The 27676-nt window shown below is 43.3% G+C and overlaps 1 protein-coding gene across 4 annotated transcripts in view; it reads left to right on the top strand.

Annotated features, from left to right (window-relative positions):
* The window catches only part of LOC129700804 (elongation of very long chain fatty acids protein 1-like), a 79768-nt gene that overhangs the window by 42482 nt on the left and 9610 nt on the right, over positions 1 to 27676 (top strand). For all 4 annotated transcript variants that reach the window (XM_055641504.1, XM_055641503.1, XM_055641505.1 and 1 more), the window contains exons 2-5: positions 10450 to 10549; positions 12769 to 12856; positions 16113 to 16303; positions 18077 to 18157. In XM_055641504.1, coding sequence (XP_055497479.1) covers positions 12799 to 12856; positions 16113 to 16303; positions 18077 to 18157 — 330 coding nt within the window. In that variant the 5' untranslated portion in view covers positions 10450 to 10549; positions 12769 to 12798. The remainder of the gene's footprint in view (positions 1 to 10449; positions 10550 to 12768; positions 12857 to 16112; positions 16304 to 18076; positions 18158 to 27676) is intronic.

Genomic DNA, 27676 nt, shown 5'->3' on the forward strand with positions numbered 1-27676 from the left:
GCCTGTCCCACTAACGCCACTTTTTAGCGACTGTCTTCGATCTTCAAGCTCGAGGGCACTCGCCTGAAAAACCTCGAGCAGGATTGACTGTCAGCGATGAAACCGCAAGTCGGATCGACCGTTTGCACACGCGCACACACACAAGGCGGGGCCAAGGAAAGCGGGGGAACGCTGTCTGAAATTCACACCCGCGATGAACAGGAAGGTAAAAGATGGCTGGCACAGTTACGGTAAGTCCTTTAGAGAGCGTGGGGGGGGGGGGGGGGAGCAGGAGTGGAGACACTTTTAAGAAGCCAGATAACTTTTAATAGAAGTTTAGTGGGCATTTAACATTACCGGTCGGTTGACTTACCTTTTTTTCTCAACGAGCTATTACCGTTGACTACCTTCGATTGCACGATTGCCTACGATAGCATTACGACCTACCTCGACTAAACCTACGAGTAAAAAAATATTGATTTTTTTTTCCATGGCAACCTTTTTTTTACTCGCGGGCATTTTTCAGCTTGCTAAAAAAATGCCGCGACTTAACTGAGGCCGCAGGGGGTGCTCTCAATCATGAAGAAGAGTTACAAAGACCTCCTAGAACTCATCTAAACTCGCAAATTAGGTCCCCGCAGTGGGACAGCCCCTTTATGGGAACATCAGGTTTACGTGTGTGAACCTTTATTAATTTTGTTTCCATTCGATTCTGAAATTGACTAAGTGCTTGTAAATGTTGGTCAATAAGTAACACTGAACCAACTGATGGTCTCAATTTTCACTGCCCCTGAATGGAGCTAAATATTTTCCTCCTACACGTTTCCCTGATGAGGGGTCTGTAATTAGTTTGCCTTTTGATCTTCCAACATTAAATGGTCTCAGAACCTCCAAATAATACCCACAATCGAATGTTAGCCTTTTTAATTTAAAATCCCCAGGAACTGTGCAAATGATAGGTTGAAACTTTAATTCTATGCACATGGAAGACGTTATATTATTGGTAATTTCTTTTCTTAACTGTGGTGTGTGAAAGGGGTCATCTGTCTTTATTCTTCCACATGGAATCTGGCTTGTTTATTTTTTAATATTAGTATAATTGGAACATAGAACAGTAGAGCACAAAAACAGGTCCTTCGGCCCACAATGTCTGTGGGGATCAAGATGCCAAGACCAACTCTTATCTGCCTGTGCACATTCCATATACATAGATACATAAAAAATAGGTGCAGGATAAGGCTATTCGGCCCTTCGAGCCTGCACCACCATTCAATATGATCATGGCTGATCATCCAACTCAGTATCCCGTACCTGCCTTCTCTCCATACCCCCTGATCCCTTTAGCCACAAGGGCCCCATCTAACTCCCTCTTAAATATAGCCAATGAAATGGCCTCAACTACCCTCTGTGGCAGAGAGTTCCAGAGATTCACCACTTTCTGTGTGAAAAATGTTTTTCTCATCTCGGTCTTAAAGGATTTCCCCCTTATCCTTAAGCTGTGACCCCTTGTCCTGGGCTTCCCCAACATCTGGAACAATCTTCCTGCATCTAGCCTGCCCAACCCCTTAAGAACTTTGTAAGTTTCTATAAGATCCCCCCTCAATATCCCTCCATTCCCTGCATATCCATGTGTCTACCTAAACGTTCCTTAAATGCCACTCTTGTATCTGCCTCAACCACCATCTCTGGCAGCATGCTCCAGGCACTCACCACCTTCTGTGTAATAAAACAAAAAGACGTGGCCTGCACATCTCCTTTAAATGTTGCCCCTCTCACCTTAAAGCTAGGCCCTCTAGTATTTGATTTGGGAAATGGTTCTGGCATGAGTGGTAGTGAAGTAAGGGTGACTATTTGTTGGGACAGTGGTTTGCATTTATCTATTGATCGCTCTCGCTCTCCTCCAGAGTTGCTGCCTGAGCATTTTGTCTCTACTTGTATTTATCTGTTCTCTGCACATTGAGTGACATTTATAAAGGAAGCTATCAGGCTTCTCTCTTGGCATCTATCCTCTGACCCACCACTTCACTGCTTCCGATTTAAAGTAAATGTTTAACATGTCCAAATTCTTTACTTTTCTCATGTTTAACGTTCTGATTTATTGGTTTATTTTTTTACCTGAAACTTAAGAATTTTGCGTTGGACAAGTTTAATTGCATGAGAGTGGAAAGGGATTCTCTTGAGCTAAACGCAAAGTGCTGGAATAATTCAGCAGGTCAGGCAGCATCTGTGGAGGGAATGGATAGGCAATGTTTCGGGCCAGGATCATTCTTCACACTGATTGTAGCATTGGAGAGCTGCAAAAGACAAAGCCTGTCAAGTCATGGGTGGATATATGTGAGCTGGGCATTTCATAAGCAGATGGGAGGAGTAGCCTAAGTTTCATCAGGAAGTTAACAAGATCAGAGTTTTAGTAACGGGATGAGTCGGGGAGAGGGGGTTGTGGTGGGGGGGAGGGAGAGAGGGGGTCGTCGTGGTGGGAGGAGGGATAGAGGGGGAGGTGGTGGGGGGAGGGAGAGAGGGTGAGGGGAGAGGCGGAACAATGGGGAAAAAATGTGTGTACTGGGATGGGTGGGGCACAAGAAAAAGATAATGGGAGGGGTCGGGCAGATTCTCTGGAGTGGTCTGAGTTTTATTGAGTGGATTTGCAATTAAATCTGCCCTGGAAATTTTCGACATGCTTGGGTGTCAACAATTAACCTGCAAAGTAGAATATTTAAACCTATCCTTTTTCCCTTCTCCCCTGGCCTCAAAAAAAGTCCTTAGATGGTCCTTGTTTGAGATCTGATGTCCACCAATCTTGACCTTGGCTCCTACAGTCAGAATTCTGTTTGTGTTTTGAGGAAGGCGCGACTAAATCGGAGATGCGGATTTAGTTTAAAATAACAGAAAGAGACACAGGTTTGAGTTTTGAGTCGGCTAATAACACTGTGGATGTTGGTGTTGCTGTCAATTAATGCATTAAGTAACAAACATTCCTCCCTGGACAAACATGATTTGGGTAACTTGTATTTGTAATCATTTTGTTACCTGGTTTCAGCACCGTAGTAACAATTGTTTACCTCCAGTGGTGTTTTTGCTGTTTTAGTTTCAAAGGTAAACCTCAGAGCTTTAATTCCTTGATTAAGCTGTGATCTTGCTGCGTTAGGGTCCACGGTGTCCACTTTTCCACCCCACTGATTTTTAGTTTGATCATTTAATGTGTAAGAATGCACAGTTTCCATCTGCATTTCTTGTGCTTTGATCTCAAAGGTTTGTGAGTTGGCTGTGGACCAATAAAGATGGGCCTAGTTTGACTCGCATTGTAACAATTTGCAACCAAAGGCTTTTTAAAACATGTTCACGAGTCTTGCATCTTGACTCATCAGACACTTCCTGTTTTCTCTCTTGATGCACCGGAATGGGTGGGCCTGGAAATGTTGAAAACAGATCTGGCTTCAAATCCCTAATATCTTATCTTGGCTTAACTTTTTATAGTTACAAGGCAGAAACAGGCCCTTCGACCCACCGAGTCCACACCGACCAGCGAATTCCCAGCCCATTAACACTATCCTACACATAAGGGACTATTTACAATTTTACCAAAGCCAAAACCTACAAACCTGTACGTCTTTGTAGTCTGAGAGGAAAGCGGAGCACCTGGAGAAAACCCACGCAGGGTGTACAAACTGTCTACTGACCGCACCCTTAATCAGGATCGACCTCTGGTCTCTTGCGCTGTAAGGCTCAACTTCACTGTATAGTTCAGACCCTCGAGTCCCAGCAACATCCTTGTAAGTCTTCTCTGCACCCTTTCCAACTTAACAACATCTTTCCTGTAACACGGTGCCCAGAACTGAACACATCCCTCTGCCAGCCTACACATCCTTGGGATGTGCAAGTAAACTGGAGAACAACTGGGGAGAAACCCATGCGGTCACCGAGAGAACATTAAAATTCCTCACAGGAGTACAGAACCCAGGTCACTGGAGCTGTGAGGTGGTTTTGTCTGAAGACAGGTCTCAATCCAAAATGTCACCTATTACTTTTATTCAGAGATGTTGTCTGACCTGCTGAGTTACTCCAGCTTTTTGTGTCTTTCTTAAATGGTTGCATTGCTCTGTCTCTGTGCTGCCAAATGGACCTATTAACAAAACACCCTTTCATCCAAGGCAGTCCGTACTAAACTAACACTGATACAATGATGTATCACGAGTCACATTCCTCAAGGTACACTCCCATCTTTTGATGCTGTCTCCAAAACAAACACATGCAAGCTTTTAACTTTGTGCAAGAATAAAATTAAACCAGCAGTTTGCTTGTGTGAAACAATGCAGTCAACGTATGGCTGACAGACATGCAAAACCAAACGTCCAGAGGGACTCGGCGAGACGGGTAGCATTTGTAGGGGGAAATGGACAGGCGGAGTTTCAGATCTGGGCCCTTCAAGACTGGAGTAGAGGGGAGATAATTGGTGGAAAGAGGCGAGGAGAAGGAGTGGGGGAAGAGCTGGCAAGTGATAGTGCACTTGCAGTAGGGGGAGAGTGCAGTGGAGAGATAAGTTTTTTTTGGCCTTCCATCACAGCGATGTGATGGATGTTTATGTAAATTATGTTGTGTCTTGGGTCTATTTGTTTATAATGTATGGCTGCAGAAACGGCATTTTGTTTGGACCTCAAGGGGTCCAAATGACAATTAAATTGAATCTTGAATCTTGATAAGGGGATTATAGACACAAAATGCTGGTGTAACTCAACTGGTCAGGCAGCATCTCTGGAGAAATGGAATAGGTGATGTTTCGGGTTGGAACCCTTCTTCAGGCTCCAGCATTTTGTGTCTATCTTCGGTATCAGCATCTGCAGTTCCTTCTGAAGAAGGGTTCCGATCCAAAATGTCACCTTTTCCATTTTGCCAGAGATGCTGCCTGACCCATTGAGTTACTCCAGCACTTTGTATCCATCTTTGGTATAAACCAGCATCTGCAGTTCCTTCCTAGACAAGTGATAGGGAGATGCAGATAAGGAGGGGTTGACTGGGAGATGTCGGGTGGGAGAGAGAGTGGAGATGGCCACAAAGGCTGGAGGTGATAAGTGGAGAAAACAAGAGGCTGCAAATGGTGAAATCTGATCTTCCTTAGCAGTGAAATGTGGAAACATAAGGGGGGGTGTTAGGTAGCTAGGAACAGAGAGGGGGTGGGTGGGTGGTTGTGGCATTAGGAGATCCAGAAGGGGTTTTGGTGGGTGATGAGCGGGAGGAGGAGGGGAAATGAACTGGTTGACGGGGAGACCGCTATAGGCTGTTTTACAGATATGTTTATGTGGTGATACATTTAACCTAAGATTTATTAATTTTCTTATCTCTCAACTATAAACTACACTATAAGCTAACATTAATGATATTATTATTTAAACCTCCACATCATCTATTCCAGGTACAGATACTTTCAAAACTGCTTCTCCAAATAAACTGCAAACATAATTTCTCTTCCCATATTATTGTTGCAATAATTAAGCCCAAACATAAATGCTTCTCTGTACAATTTCCAATCAACTGTAGATCATAAGATCATAAGTGATAAGAGCAGAATTAGGCCATTTGGCCCATCAAGTCTACTCCACCATTCAATCATGGCTGATCTATCTCTTCCCCCAGCAATCATGGCTGATCTATCTCTTCCCCCAGCAATGCTCAGTTTGGTTGTAATTGATTCCAGCCTCTTCTGCTGCCCTCCGTATATGTTGTATTGAGCTGATTTCGATAAATCTAAGCAAAGTGTAACGGCACCTGGTGGGACTTTGGAATTCTTAATGTCTTTGCTGCTCTGCAAGGGTGGCACCATGACAGAGTTGGTGTCTTACAGCACCAGAGACCCAAGTTCGATCCTGATTATAGGTGCTGTCTGTAATAAGTTTGTACATTCTCCCCGTGACCACGTGGGATTCCTCTGGGTACTCCGGTTTCCTTCCACGTTCCAAAGATATGCAGGTTTGTAGGCTAATTGGCTTCGGTATGTTGTAAAATTGGCCCTAGTGCGTGCAGGTTAGTGCACGGGGTAATCACTGGCTAGTGTGGACTCGGTGGGCTGAAGGGCCTGTTTCCGCGCGGTATCTCTAAAGTTCAAAGCCTTAAGCAAAGTTGCTCAGGGTATCCAGCACAATCCAATTTAATTCCGCCCATTTCAATAACTTGCAATTGGTTTGCGATTCTTTTCCGTCTTTTCTGTTACACTCTGAATACGTTGTGGTGACATCAGCGAGCCCAAGCATGGAATCGAGGTCATTTCAAGCAAGTCAGCTGCTGCTTCTGCTCTGGTGGATGAAACAACTTGAATCTTGGGGAAAGTGTAGGATATTAAGAGGGCTTTTGTTGTTTATGAAGTTACTGAATGAGCTGAATCAAATTGGGACTGTGCTGCATGCCTTGAGCAATTTTGCTGTGGGTTTGAGTTCTAGCGTGTCAATGAGTGGTCTTGCACTGGGCTTGGATGTTGATGTCTGTCTCAGTGCAATGTATCCAGTGTTTATTTCTTTTGCTGAAGATCCAGCATCCTCAATCATAAAACCTTTGACCAAAAGTAATAGGAAAACCCACTGTTAATCTTTGAAGAACTTTTCCCCGCTGAAACCAAAAGAGGGGTTGAAATAGGGGCCTTGCCTTCACGCCATCTCAATGAAGATCAAATCCAGATGGACTGGATAAAGTTACAGGAAAATTACAGGGGTGTTCAGTTGTTCAGGATTTCAGAAGATGGAGCCTCACCACAATTAAACGAAACCATGAGCACTGGAGACAATTCAGTGAAGGACTGGAGGTGGTTGGGAGGGATATGCTTTCTGACATTCATCATCATTTTCAAAAGGGAACTAGTTATGTTGTGGCAAGAGGCCGAGTGGGGAATGGGGTTGAAGTTTGGTTCCTGCATAGACTCAATGGGCTGAATGGTCTACTTCCACTCTGTGACCTTATGATTCTATGTGCTTATTTTGAATGTTGTGAAGCAATTTTGAAGCATAGTTATTGTTGCAGAGAAAATGGAGCCACGCGCAGCTGGTAGAGCCACTGCCTCACAGCGCCAGAGGCCTGGGCTCGATCCTGATCTCGGGCGCTGTCTGTGTGGAGTTTTCACATTCTCCCAGTGACCGTGTGGGTTTCCTCCCACTCTCCAAAGATGTGCAGGTATTCTAGGTTAATTGGCCTCTGTAAATTGTCCTTAGTGTGTCGGGAGTGGATGCCAGAGTGCGATAACACGAGATAAGTGAGAACGGGCGATTAATGGTCGGCATGGACTTGGTGGGTCGAAGGGTCTGTTTCCATGTTGTATCTCTAAACTAAATTAAACCTGGATACAGAGACGGGTACAAAGTGTTGGTGTAACTCAGCGGGTCAGGCAGCCTCTTTGAAGAAAAATAATAGGTGACGTTTTGGGTCAGAACCCTTCTTCAGAATGAAAGTAAGAGGTCGGGGTGTTGGGTGTGGGTGGGGGGAGAGTGATAAATAAACTGGAGGTGAAAAATGGCCAGAGCAATTCGGGTCTGGCCACAGATGACCTCCAGTTGGGATCTTTCCTATACAAGCAGATATAGTAATGGCGAGGTGATCGGTTTTAGATGTTGCTTGTGATTCACCAGAATTCCTGGGAAACTCCCTTGCTCCCTTTTATTTAAAAAAAAATATGGTTCTTGATGTCCTTTACTCCAGTACAGATGTGGCCCTGGAAAGGGAACACACTTAGCAGTGCGGCATTTACTTGGTGCTGCACTGTCGCAGTGTGGAATTTTGTGTTCAAGCCCTTGGGACGCAGTGGAACAAGTGGCATTCTGATTCCTGGGCGAGATGCTGCCAAAAGAGCCACAGCTGACGCTCAGCATAAAGCATTCAAGCATTCAATGTAAACACTAGTAGAATGCGACATTCTTCAGCCTATTAAAGGTTGTTTTGATTCCCTTCTGCATCGCTGCCTCTTCCCACATATATCTTCCCTTCCTCAAGCGATCCAGTTCCATGGGTGACCTGAACCATTCCTACTTTGACAGAACATTAACATGTTCCCCAATGGCTCAAAGCTGTCAACAAATTGTATCTATGACCTCTTTGCCTGTTCCGTCTGCCTCGCTACACCATAGCTGTGTATGTGAATCAGAATGGTCCCCTCCTTTCCCAGAAGCTGCATTATGTTGAGCATAACAGTTAAGCAATATTTGAATTTGGGCTCTTTTTGTCTTTATGTCCCGAAATTATTGGCATTTTGCATCAAGAGCCTGTTTGACTTTAGCATCGACTTGGCTCCTGACAAATGCAACATTTTTTATAAACTTCGGAGACATCTGTGAATGATGAAGTAATTTTACTGCACACCCATATTTAATGTCGTTTTGGTCAATTTGCATCCATTTAATACAATCGCGTTGTTGATATTAATTTATGCTCTCCCTCTACAGATAGCAGCTTTGTGCTCCCCCTTGCACAATGCAGCTTTGTACAGTTTGGTCAGTTTAGTTTAGAGAGGCAGCGCAGAAGCAGGGCTCTCCGTCTACCTGCTCCGCGCCGACCAGCGATCACCCTGTCCACCAGCACTATCCCACGCACTCGGGAAAATGTACAATTTTACCACACCAATTAGCCTACAAACACGTACGTCTTCAGCATGTGGGAGGAAACCCGGAGAAAATCAACGCAGGTCACAGGGAGAACATACAAACTCCGCACAGACAGCAGCCAGAGTCGGGATCGTACCAGGGTGTCTGGTGCTGTAAGGCAGCAACTCTACCGCTGTGCCACCGTGCAGACTGTTTGTGTTATAGATCTCGTAAGATGAACATCATTTGTTGGTCCTATTGATGAATGGATGTTAAAATGATGCTGGTTACCTGATTTAAAAAAAAAAACAAAACCTGTTTGGCATTCAAATGTAGTTCTCCCATTGGGGAGGGGGGGGGTGGGGAGGAGGGGGTGGGGGGGGTGGGGAAGGGGGTATGGAGGAAGAGGAGAAAAAATTAGGCTTCAAAATTGGAAGTAAGAGTAGATTATCAAGCCTTGTGTGCCTACTTTGTCAGTAAGTAAGATCATGGCTGATCCTGCACCTCACTCATTCTCAGCAGATCCCCATCTTCTTTGAAAATGTGTTGTGCAGTTATGTTTGTTTGTACTTGGCTATTTTATCACATGAATCATAGAGCCGTACAGCATGGAAACAGGCCCTTCAACCCATCGCAACCAAGATGCCCCATCTAAGCTAGTCCCATTTGCCTGTGCGTGGCCCATATCCCTCCAAATTTTTCCTATCCATGTGCCTGTCTAAGTATTACCTGTCAAAGTATTCCCTGTTTTAGTATCTATTGAATGTTCTTACAATGTTTAGGTTTAAGTTAATTTTTGATTATATCTCACTTGTAAATTGACACATGGACTGCTGGCGAAGCTATCATTGCTTAAACAACTGGTTTCAGTTTGTGTGTAAAATTGATTGCGTATTTACTTGCCATGCTTAATTAATCTATCCCAAAGAATGTAATTTCTAGCATTTTTACCTTGCCCACTCCTCCTTTAGTTGCATCTATTTTAAAATGTAACCAGGCAAGAGAACATGCATAAGATCAAGATGCATCTGATGAGTTGGCGACATCCAATACAAAGTGGTTGACTCAACTGTTTCTTCCGTTGGGGGGGACATTTTGGGATGGGCAATGAATAACAGTGTTCCCAACAATATACACTCCTTGTGAACAAATGTACCTGCCTTTCCTTGTTTCTGGGAGTCCATGTCGATGTATGAGACATTCCTGTTATTAATCTTGCATGCCTTTTACAAGTCTTCACCTTCTATTAAGTCTTCCCTACATTTACACTTGGCTGTGGGGATTAATCTTGTACTGTGTTGATTTTTAATTAATCCACTTGGCTGGAAGATTGAGAGCTTACAGTGCAGTGAATTGAGCAGAATTGAGTAGGTGTTATTTGATGACCAACTAATTAGGAGAAAGATGACAAGTGGCATAAAGCTTGTAAGAGACTTCATTAATTCTTGTCACGATCCAAGTACATCCAGGGTAATAATTGGGGACCAGATCGGAGTTGAATTGAAAGGTGAGATCGATGGGAATATAGTGTACAAGAAATATAGTATATAATAAATTACATGAGAACCTCTACAGATAGGCAACCTGCAATGATATTGGCAAATATACAACCTCTGTCACCAAAGGCTGCAGATGTATGGGAACCTGTACCTATATGCTTTCTGTTAAATTGCATGGTATACTGACTAGGAAAAATATTGCTCTTTCTTTATTGTTGCTCAGTTTAAATCCAAGAAGTAACACTCTGAGAGCACCATTGGTGCATCTCCAGTTCAAGAAGACTGCTCACTAACCACCACCTCCAAGCCAACTGGGGATGGGCAATTATTGGTGATCTTGTCAGTGATGTCCACACTGTGAATGGTGACTGAGGAACTGAAATGTTTGTTTTATTCACAGTGTCCCATTTATCTTACAGATTTCTACATAAACCACTGCCCCACAGGAGAAATCTGCCGAAATCTTGAATTGGTTCCATCTCTGTTTGGACCTGTGGACACCACCTTGTATCTAAAGAAGTTAGTCGCTATTTATTATTTATGGGGTTGGAATTCCTTGGACTGTTTCACAGATCATCTCCTTATAGTTTTATTATGGAAATGAGCCTTCAGAGTAAAGAGTGACTGATTTTCAAAGTGGTTATTGGCCATGTTATTAAACTTCCAGTAGAAATAGTTTGTTCATGAGTGATAGGAGCAGAATTAGGATATTTGGCCCATCAAGCCTACTCCACCATTCAATCATGGCTGATCTATCTTTCCCTCTTCACCCCATTCTCCTGCTAATCAAGAATCTATCTATCTCTGCCTTTAAAATATCTATTAACTTAGCCTCCATAGCCTTCTGTGGCAATGAATTCCACAGATGCACCATCAGAAATGAGGAACTGCAGATGCTGGTTTACACAAAGGACATAAGCACGCAGGTACAGCAGGCAGTGAAGAAAGCTAATGGCATGTTGGTCTTTATAACAAAAGGATTTGAGTCTTGGAGCAAAGAGGTCCTTCTGCAGTTGTACAGGGCCCTGGTGAGACCACACCTGGAGAATTGTGTGCAGTTTTGTCCTCCTAATTCAAGGAAGAACATTCTTGCTATTAAATGAGTGCAGCATAGTGTTCACGAGGTTAATTCCTGGGATGGCGGGACTGTCATGATGAAAGAAGGAACAACTGAGTGTGTGAGAAACTTTTTCACCCAGAGTGTTGTGGATTTATGGAATTCCCTACCACAGAGGGCAGTGGAGGCCAAGTCACTGGACAGATTTAAGAGAGAGTTTGATAGAGCTCTAGGGCTAGTGGAGTCAAGGGATATGGGGAGAAGGCAGGCATGGGTTATTGATAGGAGACGATCAGCCATGATCACAATGAATGGCGGTGCTGGCTCGAAGGGCCGAATGGCCTCCTCCTGCACCTATTTTCTATGTTTCTATGACTGGGCTTGTATTCACTGGAATTTAGAAGGATGAGAGGACACCATATAAAATTATTAAGGCATTGGACACGCTAGATGCAGGAAACGTGTTCCCGATGTTGGGGGAGTCCAGAACCAGGGGCCACATTTTAAGATTAAGGGGTAGGCCATTTAGAACTTAGATGAGGAAAAGCTTTTTCACTCAGAATTGGTGGAACTGTCTGCCTCAGAAGGCAGTGGTGGGCGATTCACTGCATGCATTCAAAAGAGAATTAGATAGAACTCTTAGCGCTAGCGGAATCACAGGATATGGGGAGAAAGCAGGAACAGGGTATTGATTGTGGATGATCATCCATGATCACATTGAATGGCGGTGCTGGCTCGAGGGGCCGAAATAGCCCACTCCTGCACCCATTTTCTATGTTTCTGTAAAGTGCTGGAGTATCTCAACAGGACAGGCAGCATCTCTGGAGAACATGGATGGGCGACGTTTCAGATCGAGACAAGGAATGGTCTGCGGAAGGGTCTCGATCCGAAACATCACCCATCCATGTTCTCCAGCAATGCTGCCTGACCTGCTGAGTTAATCCTGCATTTGTGTCCTTTTATTAAACTGCCACCCTGCTTCTAAAACCTGAGATACTTCAAACCACTGTTCAAACTCTTGCCAATTTTTTTCTGTATCATTGTTTTTGCTCACTGACCTAAACAGTCTACAGTGTTTGAAGTAAAAATGTAGTACTTGCTGAGAAGCATGCCTTTCCCCACGTTACCATTAAAACTGGCACCCATCTACTTTATTTTTTTTACTGCTGGGCATCTGTTTGGTTGACTACTCATTAATCATCATCTTCATCATCATTGTTGAAAACATCAACGGGCATGGTGCGTTACAATGCTATGTACGACGGTGATCGCAACTTCTACTGAAGTGTGGATGGCCGTTGGCTTGCCAGCAGCTCATCCTCCCTTTTGACAGGTCTTGTTTTTGGTCCTGCTATGGGTCCACAGCCCCCTCCTCACCTGGCAAACCAGGTGGGGGAGATGGTTTATTCGCCGACTATCCGACCATGGAGCAGGTAGCACAGGATTACATGGTACCCGTGGCGGGTGGGACTCCCCCCGACCTAATCTTTAAAGTGAATATTTATTATTTTCAGTAAATACTTCCTCATTAAAAACCAAACTCTCACTCTGAGTTTTGTCCCTTGTCCTGAAGCTTTTGGCTTGGGTTCAGTTTTATTGTGATTTGTGTCCAAAGGAATTAATTATGTAAATGGTTGCATAAAAGATCACATTTTCACGTCTGTCTTGTTGCGTCCCCTAGGCTCTGGAAGTACCACTTTAAAACGCAACCATGTTGGCAGAGCTGGGCTCGCGGGTTGCCCAGGTTTATGAGGGGCTGCTAAAAGGAGGTGAGTCAAATGGTCTGTTTAATCAATGTTCGATGATCTTTACGCGCGTCATCCAAGAATCCACTTGGTTAGGTTACTGAAACTTGGGAAACTATGTACTTGCCGGACGGCACGGTGGCACAGCGGTAGAGTTGCTGTCTTGTAGTGCTTACGGCGCCTGAGGCCTAGGTTCGATCCTGACTACAGGTGCTTGCCTGTACGGAGTTGGTACGTTCTCCCCGTGACCGTGTGGGTTTTTCCCAGAACTTCGGTTTCCTCCCACACTCTAAATAGACAGTGCACATGTTTGTGGGTTAATTGGCTTGGTATATATGTACAAATTGTCCCTAGTGTTAATGTGCGGGGATCACAGGTCGGTGTGGACTCTCTGTGCCGAAGCACGTGTTTTACGCGCTGTATCTCTAAACTAAATGTTGGTGATTTACCTGCATATGATCTCTGGACTTGAGGCTATGTTGACCCATGATCTTATTGAAGGGTGATACAGGCTCAAGAGGTGCAATATCCTGCCCTTGCATTAATGGAAGCATCTTGTTCCATAACACTGCTCTGCCATTCATCAAGGTCACAGTTAATGCTTTGCCACATATCCGTGATACTGCCGATCAACACCTTTCCCTGGAGACCAGCAGTATATCAATGTCAGCCTTGAACACAATGGATTTCAATGAAAATCAACCCCCTTTTGAGGTAGAGAATTAAGGTTTCATTGTTTTACAACCCCGTGGTTTTCTTAAAAAAAACATGACCTTTTAAGTGGTTTATTTCCTAGCCCTAAAAGATAGATTCCAGTATTTTACTGAGAACAGATTTCTGTTTATCAAGCTGGAAAGGGTGCAAAGAAGATTTACGAGGATGCTGCCAGAAGGATGTGAGCTACTGTAAGGTTGAGCAGGCTACGACTCTATTCCTTGGAACGTAGGAGGATGAAGGGTGATCTTATAGATGTGTACAAAATCATGAGAGGAATAGATATGGTAAATGCACAGTCTCTTGCCCAGAGTAAGGGAATTGAGAACCAGGCGACATTGGTTTTAGTTAAGAGGGGACGGCTTTAATAGGACCACAAGGCATTACTATTTTACACAAAGGGTGCTGGATGTATGGGATGAGCTGCTGGAAGAGGTAAGTGAGGCAGGTACTACGGCAACGTTTAAGGGACATTTAGACCGGTTCATGGATAGGCTAGGTATGGAAGGATATTGGCTGAACGCGGACATGCGGAACTAGTATAGATGGGACATGTTGGGCTTGTTTCATAGAAACATAGAAATTAGGTGCAGGAGTAGGCCATTCGGCCCTTCGAGCCTGCATCGCCATTCAATATGATCATGGCTAATCATCCAACTCAGTATCCCGTACCTGCCTTCTCTCCATACCCTCTGATCCCCTTAGCCACAAGGGCCACATCTAACTCCCTCTTAAATATAGCCAATGAACTGGCCTCGACTACCCTCTGTGGCAGAGAGTTCCAGAGATTCACCACTCTCTGTGTGAAAAGAGTTCTTCTCATCTCGGTTTTAAAGGATTTCCCCCTTATCCTTAAGCTGTGACCCCTTGTCCTGGACTTCCCAAACATCGGGAACAATCTTCCTGCATCTAGCCTGTCCAACCCCTTAAGAAATTTGCAAGTTTCTATAAGATCCCCTCTCAATCTCCTAAATTCTAGAGAGTATAAACCAAGTCTATCCAGTCTTTCTTCATAAGACAGTCATGACATCCCAGGAATCAGTCTGGTGAACCTTCTCTGCACTCCTTCTATGGCAATAATGTCCTTCCTCAGATTTGGAGACCAAAACTGTACGCAATACTCCAGGTGTGGTCTCACCAAGACCCTGTACAACTGCAGTAGAACCTCCCTGCTCCTATACTCAAATCCTTTTGCTATGAAAGCTAACATACCATTCGCTTTCTTCACTGCCTGCTGCACCTGCATGCCTACTTTCAATGACTGGTGTACCATAACACCCAGGTCTCGCTGCATCTTCCCCTTTTCCTAATCGGCCACCATTTAGATAATAGTCTGTTTTCCTGTTTTTGCCACCAAAATGGATAACCTCACATTTATCTACATTATACTGCATCTGCCAAACATTTGCCCACTCACCCAGCCTATCCAAGTCACCTTGCAGTCTCCTAGCATCCTCCTCACAGCTAACACTGCCCCCCAGCTTAGTGTCATCCGCAAACTTGGAGATATTGCCTTCAATTCCCTCATCCAGATCATTAATATATATTGTAAATAGCTGGGGTCCCAGCACTGAGCCTTGCGGTACCCCACTAGTCACTGCCTGCCATTGTGAAAAGGACCCGTTTACTCCTACTCTTTGCTTCCTGTTTCCCAGCCAGTTCTCTATCCACATCAATACTGAACCCCCAATGCCGTGTGCTTTAAGTTTGTATACTAATCTCTTATGTGGGACCTTGTTGAAAGCCTTCTGGAAGTCCAGATACACCACATCCACTGGTTCTCCCCTATCCACGCTACTAGTTGCATCCTCGAAAAATTCTATAAGATTCGTCACTTTTCTGGATCCCATAAGAATTCCCATTTATAATTGCAGCAAAAATAATTCTTGCTGACTCATGTGTGTGTGATCTGACTAAAAGCAGGCTTTGCAATCCATTAATGCTTTTGAAGCGCATGTCACAATTGACATTTTTAATAAAACTAACACCGCCATTTATTTTGAAGGGATATAACAGCTATAAAGTCATTCATAAACAGCACTCCAGGGAATTTTTGAGCAGAAAATTACTTGGGGGAGGTTTCCCACTTGGCAAAGTCTCAGACTGTCAAAGTAGCTGGTGAACTCAGGATGGTGATCAGGTTTCACGTTTGGCCACTGAGGCTGTGCTTTGGACAGAAGTATTCCTGTAGTTGGGGTTAGCGAAGGAAAGGGGTTCTGAACTATGAGGTTTTACGGGCATCGCCCCTCTTCCCCTCCGTGATCTTAATACCAAAGCCAATAAACCTATAAACCTGTACGACTTTGGAGTGTTGGAAGAAACCGGAACACACGGAAAAAACCCATGCAGGTCACAGAGAGAACGTCCTAACTCCGTACAGACAGCACGCATGGTCAGGACGCAGCCCGAGTCTCTGGTGCTGCAAGGCAGCAACCCTACTGCTGGGCCACTGTGCTGCCTCCTGTTCTTTCTTCTTCCTGTGAATCTTTTTGCCAAACTTGATTATTGACAGTTAGTGGTGAGTTTTATCATTACTCTGCATCTCTCTCTCTCCCACTCTCTGCAGATCCACGAATTGAAGAATATCCCTTCATGGTGTCTCCAGTCCCTATGACAGCTGTCCTCTTGTTCTACGTATATTTTGTACTGTCTCTGGGACCCAAGCTGATGGCTGGCAGGAAGCCCTTCGATCTTAAAAAGATCATGGTTTGCTATAACTTTGCACTGGTGTTCTTCTCCATATTCATAGTCTATGAGGTACGCCTACTCCGAAGATGTTTACCTTTGTAAAATTCATATTGTTTTGTACTTATTATCTAAAGATCATATTGACTCCTGCTGTTTGCATGGGAGAATGTACTTTCTTCTTGTGACCTTGTGGACTTTACCTGGTGCTCCAGTTTCTCCCTCATCCAAAAGTAGGTTGTTGGGTAAATTCAAGTCATAGGAACAGAATTAGGCCATTTGGCCCATCAGGTCTATTCCGCCATTCAATCATGGCTGATCTATCTTTTCATCTCAACACAATACTCCTGCCTTCTCTTCATAACCCTTGACACCCTTACTAATCAAGAATCTGTCATTCACAAACTTAAAAATATCTATTGACAGCCTCCACAGACGCATGTGGCAATGAATTTCACAGATTCACTAAAGAAATTCCCTCCTCATCTCCTTTCCAAAAGTGTGTTTTATTCTGAGGCCATGCCCTCTGGACATAAACTCCCCCACTTGTGGAAACACACTTACTAATCAAGAATCTGTCAATCTCCCCCTTAAAGACATCCATTGACTTGGCCTCCACAGCTGCTGTTCCCAGTGGAGATGGGTAACAGGAGAACCAAGGGAATAGTTGATGGGCTTGTGTGAAGCAGGCAAAATGGGGAAATAAATAGGGAAAGGCTCTGGTTTCAATGGGCCTTATGGCCTTGTAATGTTGTAAGAGATTTGAAAAGTATTGGTAAAATGTTGGTTTTGCATGAGCCGCAATATGAAGGAAACTGTAATTGATCTTTTAATTTGCATGTAGCAAACATTATTGGAAAATCAGGAATTTTTATTTCCTTGCACCCTGATAAATGTGTTACCAACTAAAGGGTGCACACTGAAAGGGAAAGAATACAGGAGTATTGGGAATACAATGCGAGAACAAGATAAACATTGTATATGGGACACTTGGCTGACCTTGACGGCAATAGAATAAATGAAGGACATATTAAACTGGATGTGTGATTATAGCTTGCAAATTATTGTAAGGATTTTCAACCAAACTAAATGCAGATATTCTACAAGCAGTAGTAGGTCATTTGACTCAGCAGGTCTACTCCTCCTTTCAATCATGGCTGATCTATCATTCCCTCTCAAACCAACCATTCTCATCCCCATAACCCCCAACATTCTTACTAATCAAGAATATGACAATCTCCGCCTTAAAAATATCCATTGACTGCCTCCACAGCCGTCTGTGGCAATGAATGCCACAGATTTGCCATCCTCTGACTAAAGAAATCCCCCTCATCTTCTTTCTAAATGTATGTCCTTTTATTTTGAGGCTATGGCCTCTGGTCCTAGACTCTCCCATTAAAGGAAACATCCTCTCCACATTCATTTTATCCAGGCCTTTCACTATTCAATAAGTTTCAATGAGTTCCCCTTTATTAATTAAAGGAAACTGTAATTATATTTTGGATGGCAATCATTATCTCACAGACTACTTAATGACCTGTGGTGCCATGGGAGACTGTTCTTGCAACTGCAGATAATCAAACCCTCTGACCTTGACAATAAAATATTCTTGTTGCTCACCTTTGGAAGAGCTGCCGTTGAATCAAATTACTTTTCAGTTCAGTTATGCAGTGTGACGTGTATTTTTTTAATAATCTCCCTGTGGCTTTTTGTGTTTCCATCATGATTAACCCAACTATCAACTGGACATTGTCGTGTTTTGTTCAGTGAGTTCGTATATTAATTCTAATCCTTTAAAATAAAAAAATAAAAAAATAAAAATATGTATATATTCCACTTCCACAGTTCCTGATGGCTGGCTGGGCTACAGGATATACATTCCAATGTGATCCAGTAGATGTATCCAATAGTCCAAAAGCTCTTCGGGTAAGTGCAAGAATTTTTTACTTCTCTTTACTTTGTAGCCTTTGGAATGTTCAAAATTCTGCATTGTGCATTGATCGCCTGTCTGAAAGAACTATTAGTTGGGCTATTGTTACACTCTGTTGCCCCATGCAGAATGTGTTTTAATATTTGATGATGGATGTCGGGGGTTATGGGGAGAAGGCAGGAGAATGGGGGTTAGGAGGGAGAGATAGATCAGCCGTGGTTGAATGGCGGAGTAGACTTGATGGGCTGAATGGCCTAATTCTGCTCCTATCACTTATGACCTTATGACCTAAGGTAGTTTATATGCTGACTAATGATGGGCTGGGCTGCTGCATAGAAAGTGTTTCTGTTTGTGCAGTTGACCAATTTGCTTGACTACTTCAGAGAGCATTGGAGTAGACTAATATATTGGACAGATGCAAACGACCTCTGGATTTGTGAGCACAAAGACCTGGTGGAACTCAGCCAGCAGGCCAGAGAGCAATTGTGGAGGGGATGAACAGATGTTTTGTGTCGGCTCCGTTCAGACCAATCAATGTAAAGGGCCCCCACCCAGAATGCCACCTGTCCGTTCCCCTGTACAGGGCGGCACGATGGCGCAGAGGTAGAGTTGTTGCCCAACAGAGTCAGAGACCCGGATTCAATCCTGACTACGGGTGCTGTCTGTACAGATTTTGTACGTTCCCCCTGTGACCTGTGTGGGTTTTCTCTGGGATCTCCGGTTTCCTCCCACACTTCAGATGTACAGGTTTCGTAGATTAATTGGCTTGGTATAATTGTATACTGGCTCTAGTGTGTGTAGTATAGTGTAAGTGTGTGGGGATCACTGGTTGGTGTGGACTTGGTGTGCCGAATGGCTTATTTTCGTGCTTCCTGCTAAATATTGATTGGGCGATCCATCAGAGGCATTTCACCAAAATCCTTTTTAAGACTTTTGGACTTCAGAGATATAGGCTGTTCAGCACACTGAGTCCGTGCAGAATACAAGCACCACCCTACACACTAGGGACAATTTACAATTTTACAGAAGCCAATTAATCTATAATCTTGTACGTCTTTGGAGTGTAGCAGGAAACTGGAGCACCCGCAGAAAACCCCAGCGGGTCACGGGGAGAATGTACAAACTCCAGTCAGACAGCACCCGTAGTCAGGATCGAACCTGGGTCTCTGGCTCTGTATGGTAGCCATGCTACCGCTGCGCCACCGTGCCGCCCCATTCTTAATACCTATTTTTCTGTATCATTGTAGTTGTGGTTGGGACTCAGCAAATTTCTCCTCTTGCTCCACACAAGCATTGGTGCCCACTATGCATTTGTTACTCTTGATGAAGTCTATCATGGAACCATTACAGCATAGGAGGTGGCCAAAATGATCCATAGGGTCTGATTTGGCTCTTTATGGAGCAATCTAGTCAGTCCCATGCTTTGCTTCCCCGTCTATAGTGCTGCAAGTTATTTTCACACGCGTTCAATTCTCTTTTAAACGCCTGATTCACTCTGTTTCCACTTGGTTCCATGCTGATTTGCAAATCATCTCAGTGGGTCCCTGACGTCTGCACAGTTTTTAAAAGGTCCTTTCCTTGCACTCTCCATGTATGATGTGCCTTTTGCATTAAATTTGCCTTTCCATTTCTCCAGTCATCCGCTCAAGTAACCACTAAAAACACTTTAACTCCTCCTCCCATTCCCACACTGACCTTTCTGTTCTGGGCCTCCTCCATCGTCGGAGTAAGACCCAGAGCAAATTGTGGGAACAGGACCTCATATTTCGCTTGGGCAGTTTACACCACAGCGGAATGAACATTGACTTCTCCAACTTCAAGTAACCCTTGCTTTCCATCTCTCTCCATCCCTTCCCCTTCCCAGTTGTCCAACCAGACTTACTGCTTCCGACTACATTTTATCTTTGTTTGCTTTGTTGTTACCATCTCCCAATTAACAATGATCTATTCTACATTTTCCTTGATCTCCATTCCCTTTGTCATGTTTTCACACCTCACACTTCCATATCTTTTTATCTCCCTTTCCTCTGACAAAAGTCTGAAGAAGGGTCTCGACTGGAAATTTCACCCATTCCTTCTCTCCAAAGATGCTGCCTGTTCCACTGAGTTACTGTCTTTCTCCTACTGTCTTTTATGTCTATCTTCGGTTTAAACCAGCATCTGAAGTTCCTTCACACGCTAAATGAAATGGCACCTATTTCATCAACATAATCTTCTTATGATCTTTTACATCACACATCAAATCTAATGCAACAAATAGTTTCCCACTTCATTGTAGATTGGCTTTAAAGCCAGTGTACAATCCAGCAACTTTGAATCATTTGGGAAGTCCTGTATTTTGAGGGACTACATCAAACACTTAATATAAGGTCCCCATTTTTTTCCTGTATGCAATGTTTTTACAAAGCAGAGATGACCACACATCCAAAGCATTTTGAAATGTCTGTAATGATTTGTGCATAAAGACACATTATCTAACTTAAATGTATGTGCTAGTTTGCTGCATATTGAAACTGGGGAGCCATAATAGAAAAGTTAATGGTTTAAGGTCAAGAATTAATCTTGTTGCCCATTGATTAGATACAAGAATGGCTTGGTAGTTGCTCATTTGATCAAATGGTTTAGTTTAGTTTTGGTTTAGAGATACAGGCCCTTCAACCCACCAGGTCCGCGCCAACCAGCGATCCCTGGATGCTAGCACTAGCAATGTTACAAATTTTGAGATTTTAAAAATCAAGTCTGCAATTTATCCCATCAGATAAAGCATAACAATAAGTTTAATTTGACACCAAATTCACTTTCATATCTCAAGTATTAAAAAAGTTATGGCCATTTTCATACTCGGAAATTAGCATCTTGTTCCCTATTGATTTTCAATGGACATTACAAAAAAACTGTGATCTTGGATAGTCAATAGCCCATTTCTTAAGGAAAGATTAACATTTTTAAATAGCCCAAGTGTCCAAAGATTATTCACAAATAATTCACAATATAACATGATTTTTATATCTAATTTACATTAATTTATAGGCCAAATGGAAGGAATTTAGTGTTCAATTGCTGTAAATAAATGCCCATTTAAATTGGCTTTCTAGTGGGTCATGTGAACGCGCTGGTTTAGAACGTTGATATCGCGCTGGATTAGTGCCCTCAAATGCCGAGAAAAATACTGCGGGATATAAAAAGCCCAAAATGAACTACTCGCTATAGATAACTTGACATACAGGGTTATATATATGCCCCATTTAATGTAAAAATAAGGTACATACCTTTAATTGTTTGCTTTATAAAACCTGGGGCTGCGAGAGGTTGCGGAATGAGACAGTAATTTTAAACTATTATAACTATATTATCGAGGCCTATAAAACTAATAATACCTTTTGCGACCGGGTCTTGCAGCGATTTTCGTTAATGATTTACTAGGCTGAACATCTGCGATTAGTACAGCCTAGTAAAAATCGCGTTTTAAACCCGCCCCCTCCAAACAGCGCCAAAATCGCGGACATGGCTGTGGGCAGATTCCCAATGGCGATTCAGGTAGGTTTTGTAATATACCTACTAGCACTATCCTACACACTAGGGACAATTTACAATTTTTGCTGGTCAAATTAACCTACACACCTCTACATCTTTGTAGTGTGGGAGGAAACCGGATCATTCGGGGGAAAACTTGCGTGATCACGGGGAGACTATATAAGCTCCGCACCGAAAGCACCTGTAGTCAGGATCGAACCTGGGTTTTGTCACTGTTAGGCAGCAACTCTTCCACTGTGCCACCGCACCGCCCCTCCTTTGCTGTTCTTTGTAACGCTTACTTAACTATGAACAAAGAAAAGTAGGCTAGTTCATTGTTACATTGCCATGCCCGTGATCTTAGGTCAAACTCTTTCGTTCACTCATTCACCTAAATGAAGGTTGAACGTCACAATGCAGGTGACTGATACTTCGGTTTCTAAGTGCCTCAGTATCTCGGTTGTACTGATAGCAGCTTATCTAAGGGATGCTGATAAAAGAGGTATTGAGCTTTAAGCCATAAGATAGTCAGACCAATTTCTTTGTACTATCGGCCCCACAAGTAACATACTTTGAAGAATAGTGGCGAGCATACTGCCACACGCTATTTATCTGAAATTATAATCCACGTGGAAACTTGTTCCTGTGAGTCTGAAGAAAGGTCGCCCACTCCTTCTCCCCAGGGATGCTGCCTATCCCGCTGAGTTACTCCAGTATTTTGTGTCTTACCTTCGGTATAATTCAGCACCGCCAGTTCCTTCCCATGTTGTGAGGGAGAAGGGCCCTTTGTGGTCAAACCTATTGCAAGACTTTACCTATTTGTATAAACGAAGGATGCAAGTGTGTGAGAGAGGTTGTTCAAACCTTGATCTCGCCAAATGAATGTAAAGGACCCCATGGCTCTGTGTTTCAGTGGCTGGACTTCAGTTTTGGCAGATCTTGAGGTAATTTAAAACAATAGAAACACAATCTCTTGCCTGCACTGCTCAATGTGCTTGGAGCAACATGTTTATGAGTTTAAATGGAGCTAAACAAATGGATGTTGTAATGTGATTGCCTGTAACATGGCAGATAAGGGGCAAAGCTTCCAATTTTTACCTGTTTTCAAAGTTTTTAAAATAATGGATGTTGCCCGGCTTAACTTCTGCCATTTGCACTTAAATGGGCAAAGATTCCTGCAAAACAGAGGTCTGAAAATGACTGCTAAAATGTCCACTGGAAATATCTTCAGCCTGCAGAGTGGGTCAGCAGGATGTGTTAAATTACAGCTGAACCTGCCCATTGTGCTCTGTTTTTCCAACGTGTTTTACTTTTATTTTTTGGGTAATTTTTCCTACACCCCCTTATTCTCTCCTTCACAATACTTTCTTGCCCCAGGTGGAGGTGGGAAATATTTGTTTCCAGGTTTATTCCAGTGTTTTTCTTAACAGCTGAAATAATGCCAGATTTCTTTGAGTTAATTTGCTGCACTTTTCTGACCTCTTAATACTGGGTGCCATTTTGATTCTTCTCGTCACCCTGTTCGTTTCCCTACCTTCATATACTCCTCTCAAGTTTCACTTTTCCCCTCTGTCCCCTTCCACCACATCCATCCCACCTGTTTTCCATTGTATTCTTCCTCTCCTTATCTGATACCCTTGTCTCATCTCCTCTATCCTTTGTCACTTATTCCACTCATCTGCCACTTAAGCCCCCACCCCCCGTTCATCTGCATCCACCTATCACCCACCACGCCTTGTTCCGCACCCACCTTTTCCCAGCTCGGGGGGAGGGCACCCCTCCTCCAATCAGTCAGAAGAAGAATCCCAATATGAACCCTCACTTCCGTTCCCTCACCAGAGGCTGCCTAACCCACTGTTCCTCCAGCACTCTGTGTTTTGCTATTGTGATGTAACTTTCCGCTCATTTCCGTGAAACAATTCAGCCACAAATGTAGTCAGTGTTGTGCCTCATTTGTCATCTCCCATCTAAATCCTTTCCTCCTTTTTCCCTTCACATCTGCAGTCTTCGTATCAAGGATTTACCTCGCTCTTTGCTGTAATGTAGGCTGCTGCTGTGCCTGCAGTACCTTGGTACACGTGACAATAATAAACCAAACTAAACTGTTTCAAAGCAGTGTCTTAAGTTCGCTCGCTTTACACCCTCTCCACCGCTGAGCCCAATTAATTTGTTTCACTCCACATTTCAGTGACAGAATTGTTGTTTAACCAAACGTGTACCGTGCACAATTAACTGATTAGTTTTATCTTTGTTCAATTGATATCTGCAGTTCAATGCATAGAGGGATCTTGGGGTCTAAGTCCACAGCTCCCTGAAAGTGGCAACATGAGTAAATGGAGTGGTTACGCAGGCATATGATATGCCTTTATAAGTCGGGGCATTGAGTATAAGAGTCATGGATGTCATAATGCAGCTTTATTGGACTTTGCTGTTTGGAAAATTGCATGCAGTTCTGGTTGTCCCTTTACAGGAAGGATATGGAGGCTTTGGAAAGGATGCGGAGGAGGTTAACCAGAATGTTGCCTGGGTTAGGGCGTATTACATATACGGGGAGAGAAGTATATAACATTGAGTCAGAACCTTAAAAATTCAAAGACTCGAGGGCATAGTTGTGAGGTGGGGGGGGGGGGGGGGGGAGGCAGAGTTTAAAAATGATGTGTGGGACAGTTGTTTTACAGAGAAGGTGCTGAGTGCCTGCAGGACTGGTGGTTGAAGCAGATACCATAGTGGCATTTTAAAAGCTTTTGGATTATGTACAGGTAGATAAGAGATGGTCTTTGCATCGTGTTCGACACAGACATGATGGGCCAAAGGGCCTGATTTTGTGTTGTACTGCAGCAATTGCTTCCACTTCCCCTCAGTTCGCAGTTTTTAATTTCATGACATACACCTCAAGGTTTAATTGAATTAGTACCCATTATCGTGACCAGTAACCAAGCTATGAAGGGCTAATCACAGGTCCACCCCCAGGTTATGTACACCACATTTGAGTGTAGCTCATATACGGACGAGCTGTTCGGAGACCGGACGGATGGATTTGCCATGGACTGCGGGACCTTCCTGCCATGGACTGCGGGACCTTCCTGCCATGTGGGATCTGTGTGTTTTATCGTAATGGTGGATTTAAACACCCTGGTTTTAACTGCACATTGCTCTTAATTGGCTTATATCTTTATTTGAAAATGCACACCTTCAGATTCAGTGATAGTTTCTTCCCAGCTGTTATCTGGCAACAGAACCATACCCTTTACAACTAGAGAGCAGTCCTTAGCTATTATTTACCTCATTTAGAGACCCTCTGACTATCTTTGAATATATTTTACAGGACAAATATATTGCCGGGAAGCCATTTTTCTGACCTGCAAATTGTCCAGCTTCTGAACAGGTTCTTGGGAGCGGAACCCTGTCATAACCTAGGAAGGAATTGTCTGTGCACCTTCTGTACCTGTCAGTTATTTATTTTCAGTTTCCCCCTTGGGTCTTCCTTTAGCTCATTCCAATTCCCAGGTCAAATGGAAGTACTTTGCTCCCTCCCTCTACCTGCTTATCCCGTTTGTTCTTGGCCACATTAAAGATGTTGGAGAAATCCCTGCTACTGTTCTGAACTCTATAGCTAATTGCACATTGTAGGATGGTGTCTTGCCACCTGAAGCTACCCTGATGCACCCCTTTTAATACACTGTGACTATCAGCTCTCCAGCTAGCATTAGAATACAGTGTTTACATCTGTCGGGGACGTTCAGCAGCCCTTCCTCCACATGACTTGGTTTTGGGCTCGAGGGACCGTGTAGAACAGAACAGAACAGCAAGGCCATTTCTCTTATGTTGTTGGGGAATAGCCCATCGAGCAGTAGCAATACGGATGGAAATCACACAGATGGCTTCTGAAACTGCTTAACTGTCTAAACTAATTGTGCCTCCGATCCAGACGCAATTACATGACCATTCAATATTTTTTAATTTGTCTGTTTATTCATTTTTTATTTTACTGTGTATCCACAAATTGAATATCAAAGTATAAAACGTCTTCCATTCTATAATGGCACGTGGACAGAAGCTGTGCAGCATGTTTCCCCGTGTCCTCGATGAAGCTTTTTTAATGTTGTTGTTCAGAAATAACTTGTACTGAGATTCCCAGGCCTGCTAGGTCTTATTCATAATTGAATAATGTCTTTCCAACCATTCTGTCTCAAATTATCGCACTTTTATAATTTTTATTGATACTCTTCCCACTTTTATAACAATTATTCTACTCCCAAAGCCTCATGTTAGCTGTTGGTTGCTGTGGTCAAATAATTTTCAGATTTTTTCCATAATGCTGAAGAAAAAAACAATCTTCAGCAGTCTGAAGAAGGGTCTCGACCTGAAGTGTCGCCTATTCCTTTTCTCCAGAGATGCTGCCTGACTCGCTGAGTTACTCCATCATTTTGCGCCTATCTTTGCTGTAAACCAGCACCTGCAGTTCCTTCCTACACATAAAAACTTTGAGTCATTTCCTGTTCATACTTTGCAAACTTTATCCTCAATGGTCACTATGGGCTTGTCAACAGCTGATGACCAGTCCTTGATTAGTCCCTTGGGCCGCGAGTTTCGTGCGGTTTTGATTTTGTTACTTTAGCCAGATAGCTGATCCCGTTTGCTCTGTGAAAGGTTTTATCCTTCATATGTTCATATGTCATAGGAGCAGAAGTAGGTAATTTAGCCCATCGAGTCTTCTCCGCCATTCAATCATGGCTAACCTATCTTTCCCTCTCAACCCCATTCTCCTGCCTTCTCCCCATAACCCTTGACACCCTTACCAATCAGGTATCTGTTAATCTTCACCTTGGAAATACCCAATGACTTGGCCTCCATGGCCAACTGTGGCATTGATTTCCACAGATCATCACCCTCTGACTGAAGAAATTCCTCTTCATCTCTTTTTTAAATGTACGTCCTTTTATTCCGAGGCAATGGCCTCTGGTCTTAGACTCTCCCGCTAGCAAAAACATAGAAAATAGGTGCACGAGTAGGCCCTTGTAATGAGTGGAGTCGTAGACACACATCAAAATACAACACATATTTATTAAAGTGTACCTACAGCATTGGTCTGCAGAACGTTATAGTACCTAACAGCTACTCAGACTGAATTACGTAAGCAAGCTCTTGGTAATATAAATCGCATACAATGCGGAGCAACTACTAACGAGCACTACAATTGGTTAGTAAGAAATAATCAATCTACAGCCATTCAATATGATCATGACTGATCATCCAAAATCAGTACCCCATTCCTGCACTCTCCCCATATCCCTTGATTCTGTTAGCCCTAAAAGCTATATTTAACTCTCTCTTGAATACACCCAGTGAATTTGCCTCCAGTGCCTTCTGTGGCAGAGAATTCCACTAATTCACAACTCTGGTTGAAAATGTTTTTCCTCATTCCAGTTCTAAATGGCCTAATCCCTAATCTTAAACTGTGACCCCCTGGCTCTGGATTCCCTCAACATCAGGAAAGTTTTCCCTGCATCTAGCCTGTACAGTCTCTTAAGAATTGTATATCTTTATATACGACACCCTCTCATCCTTCTAAATTCCAGTAAGACATCCTCTCCCACTCTACCCAGGCCTTTCACTGTTGGGTAAGTTTCAATGAGGTCCTCCCCTCATACTTCTAAACTATCAAATGCTCATCACATGTTAACTGAATCATCCCTGGAAACCTGAACCCTCTCTAGCACCAGCACATCCTTCCTTATAATTGTGGCCCAAAACTGCTCACAATAAATATGGCCTGACCAGTGCCTTATGGACCCTCAGGATGAGATCCCTAGCTCTTATGTTGGTAGCCTGTTTCTGTTGTGTACTATACAATCGTCTTCAAGCATGTTCCACAAGCTACTTCAGCTGTATTTTTTTTATGTTACAAGTTTATATTCCTGTTTAACCATTTGCAATCAGAGGATAATTCCAGACATACGAATACCGTGTTATTTAGCATAAGGTTGAGCAAGGTGCATGTT

The sequence above is a fragment of the Leucoraja erinacea genome, chromosome 10 (assembly GCF_028641065.1).
Source record: "Leucoraja erinacea ecotype New England chromosome 10, Leri_hhj_1, whole genome shotgun sequence".
Classification (NCBI taxonomy): Eukaryota; Metazoa; Chordata; class Chondrichthyes; order Rajiformes; family Rajidae; genus Leucoraja; species Leucoraja erinaceus.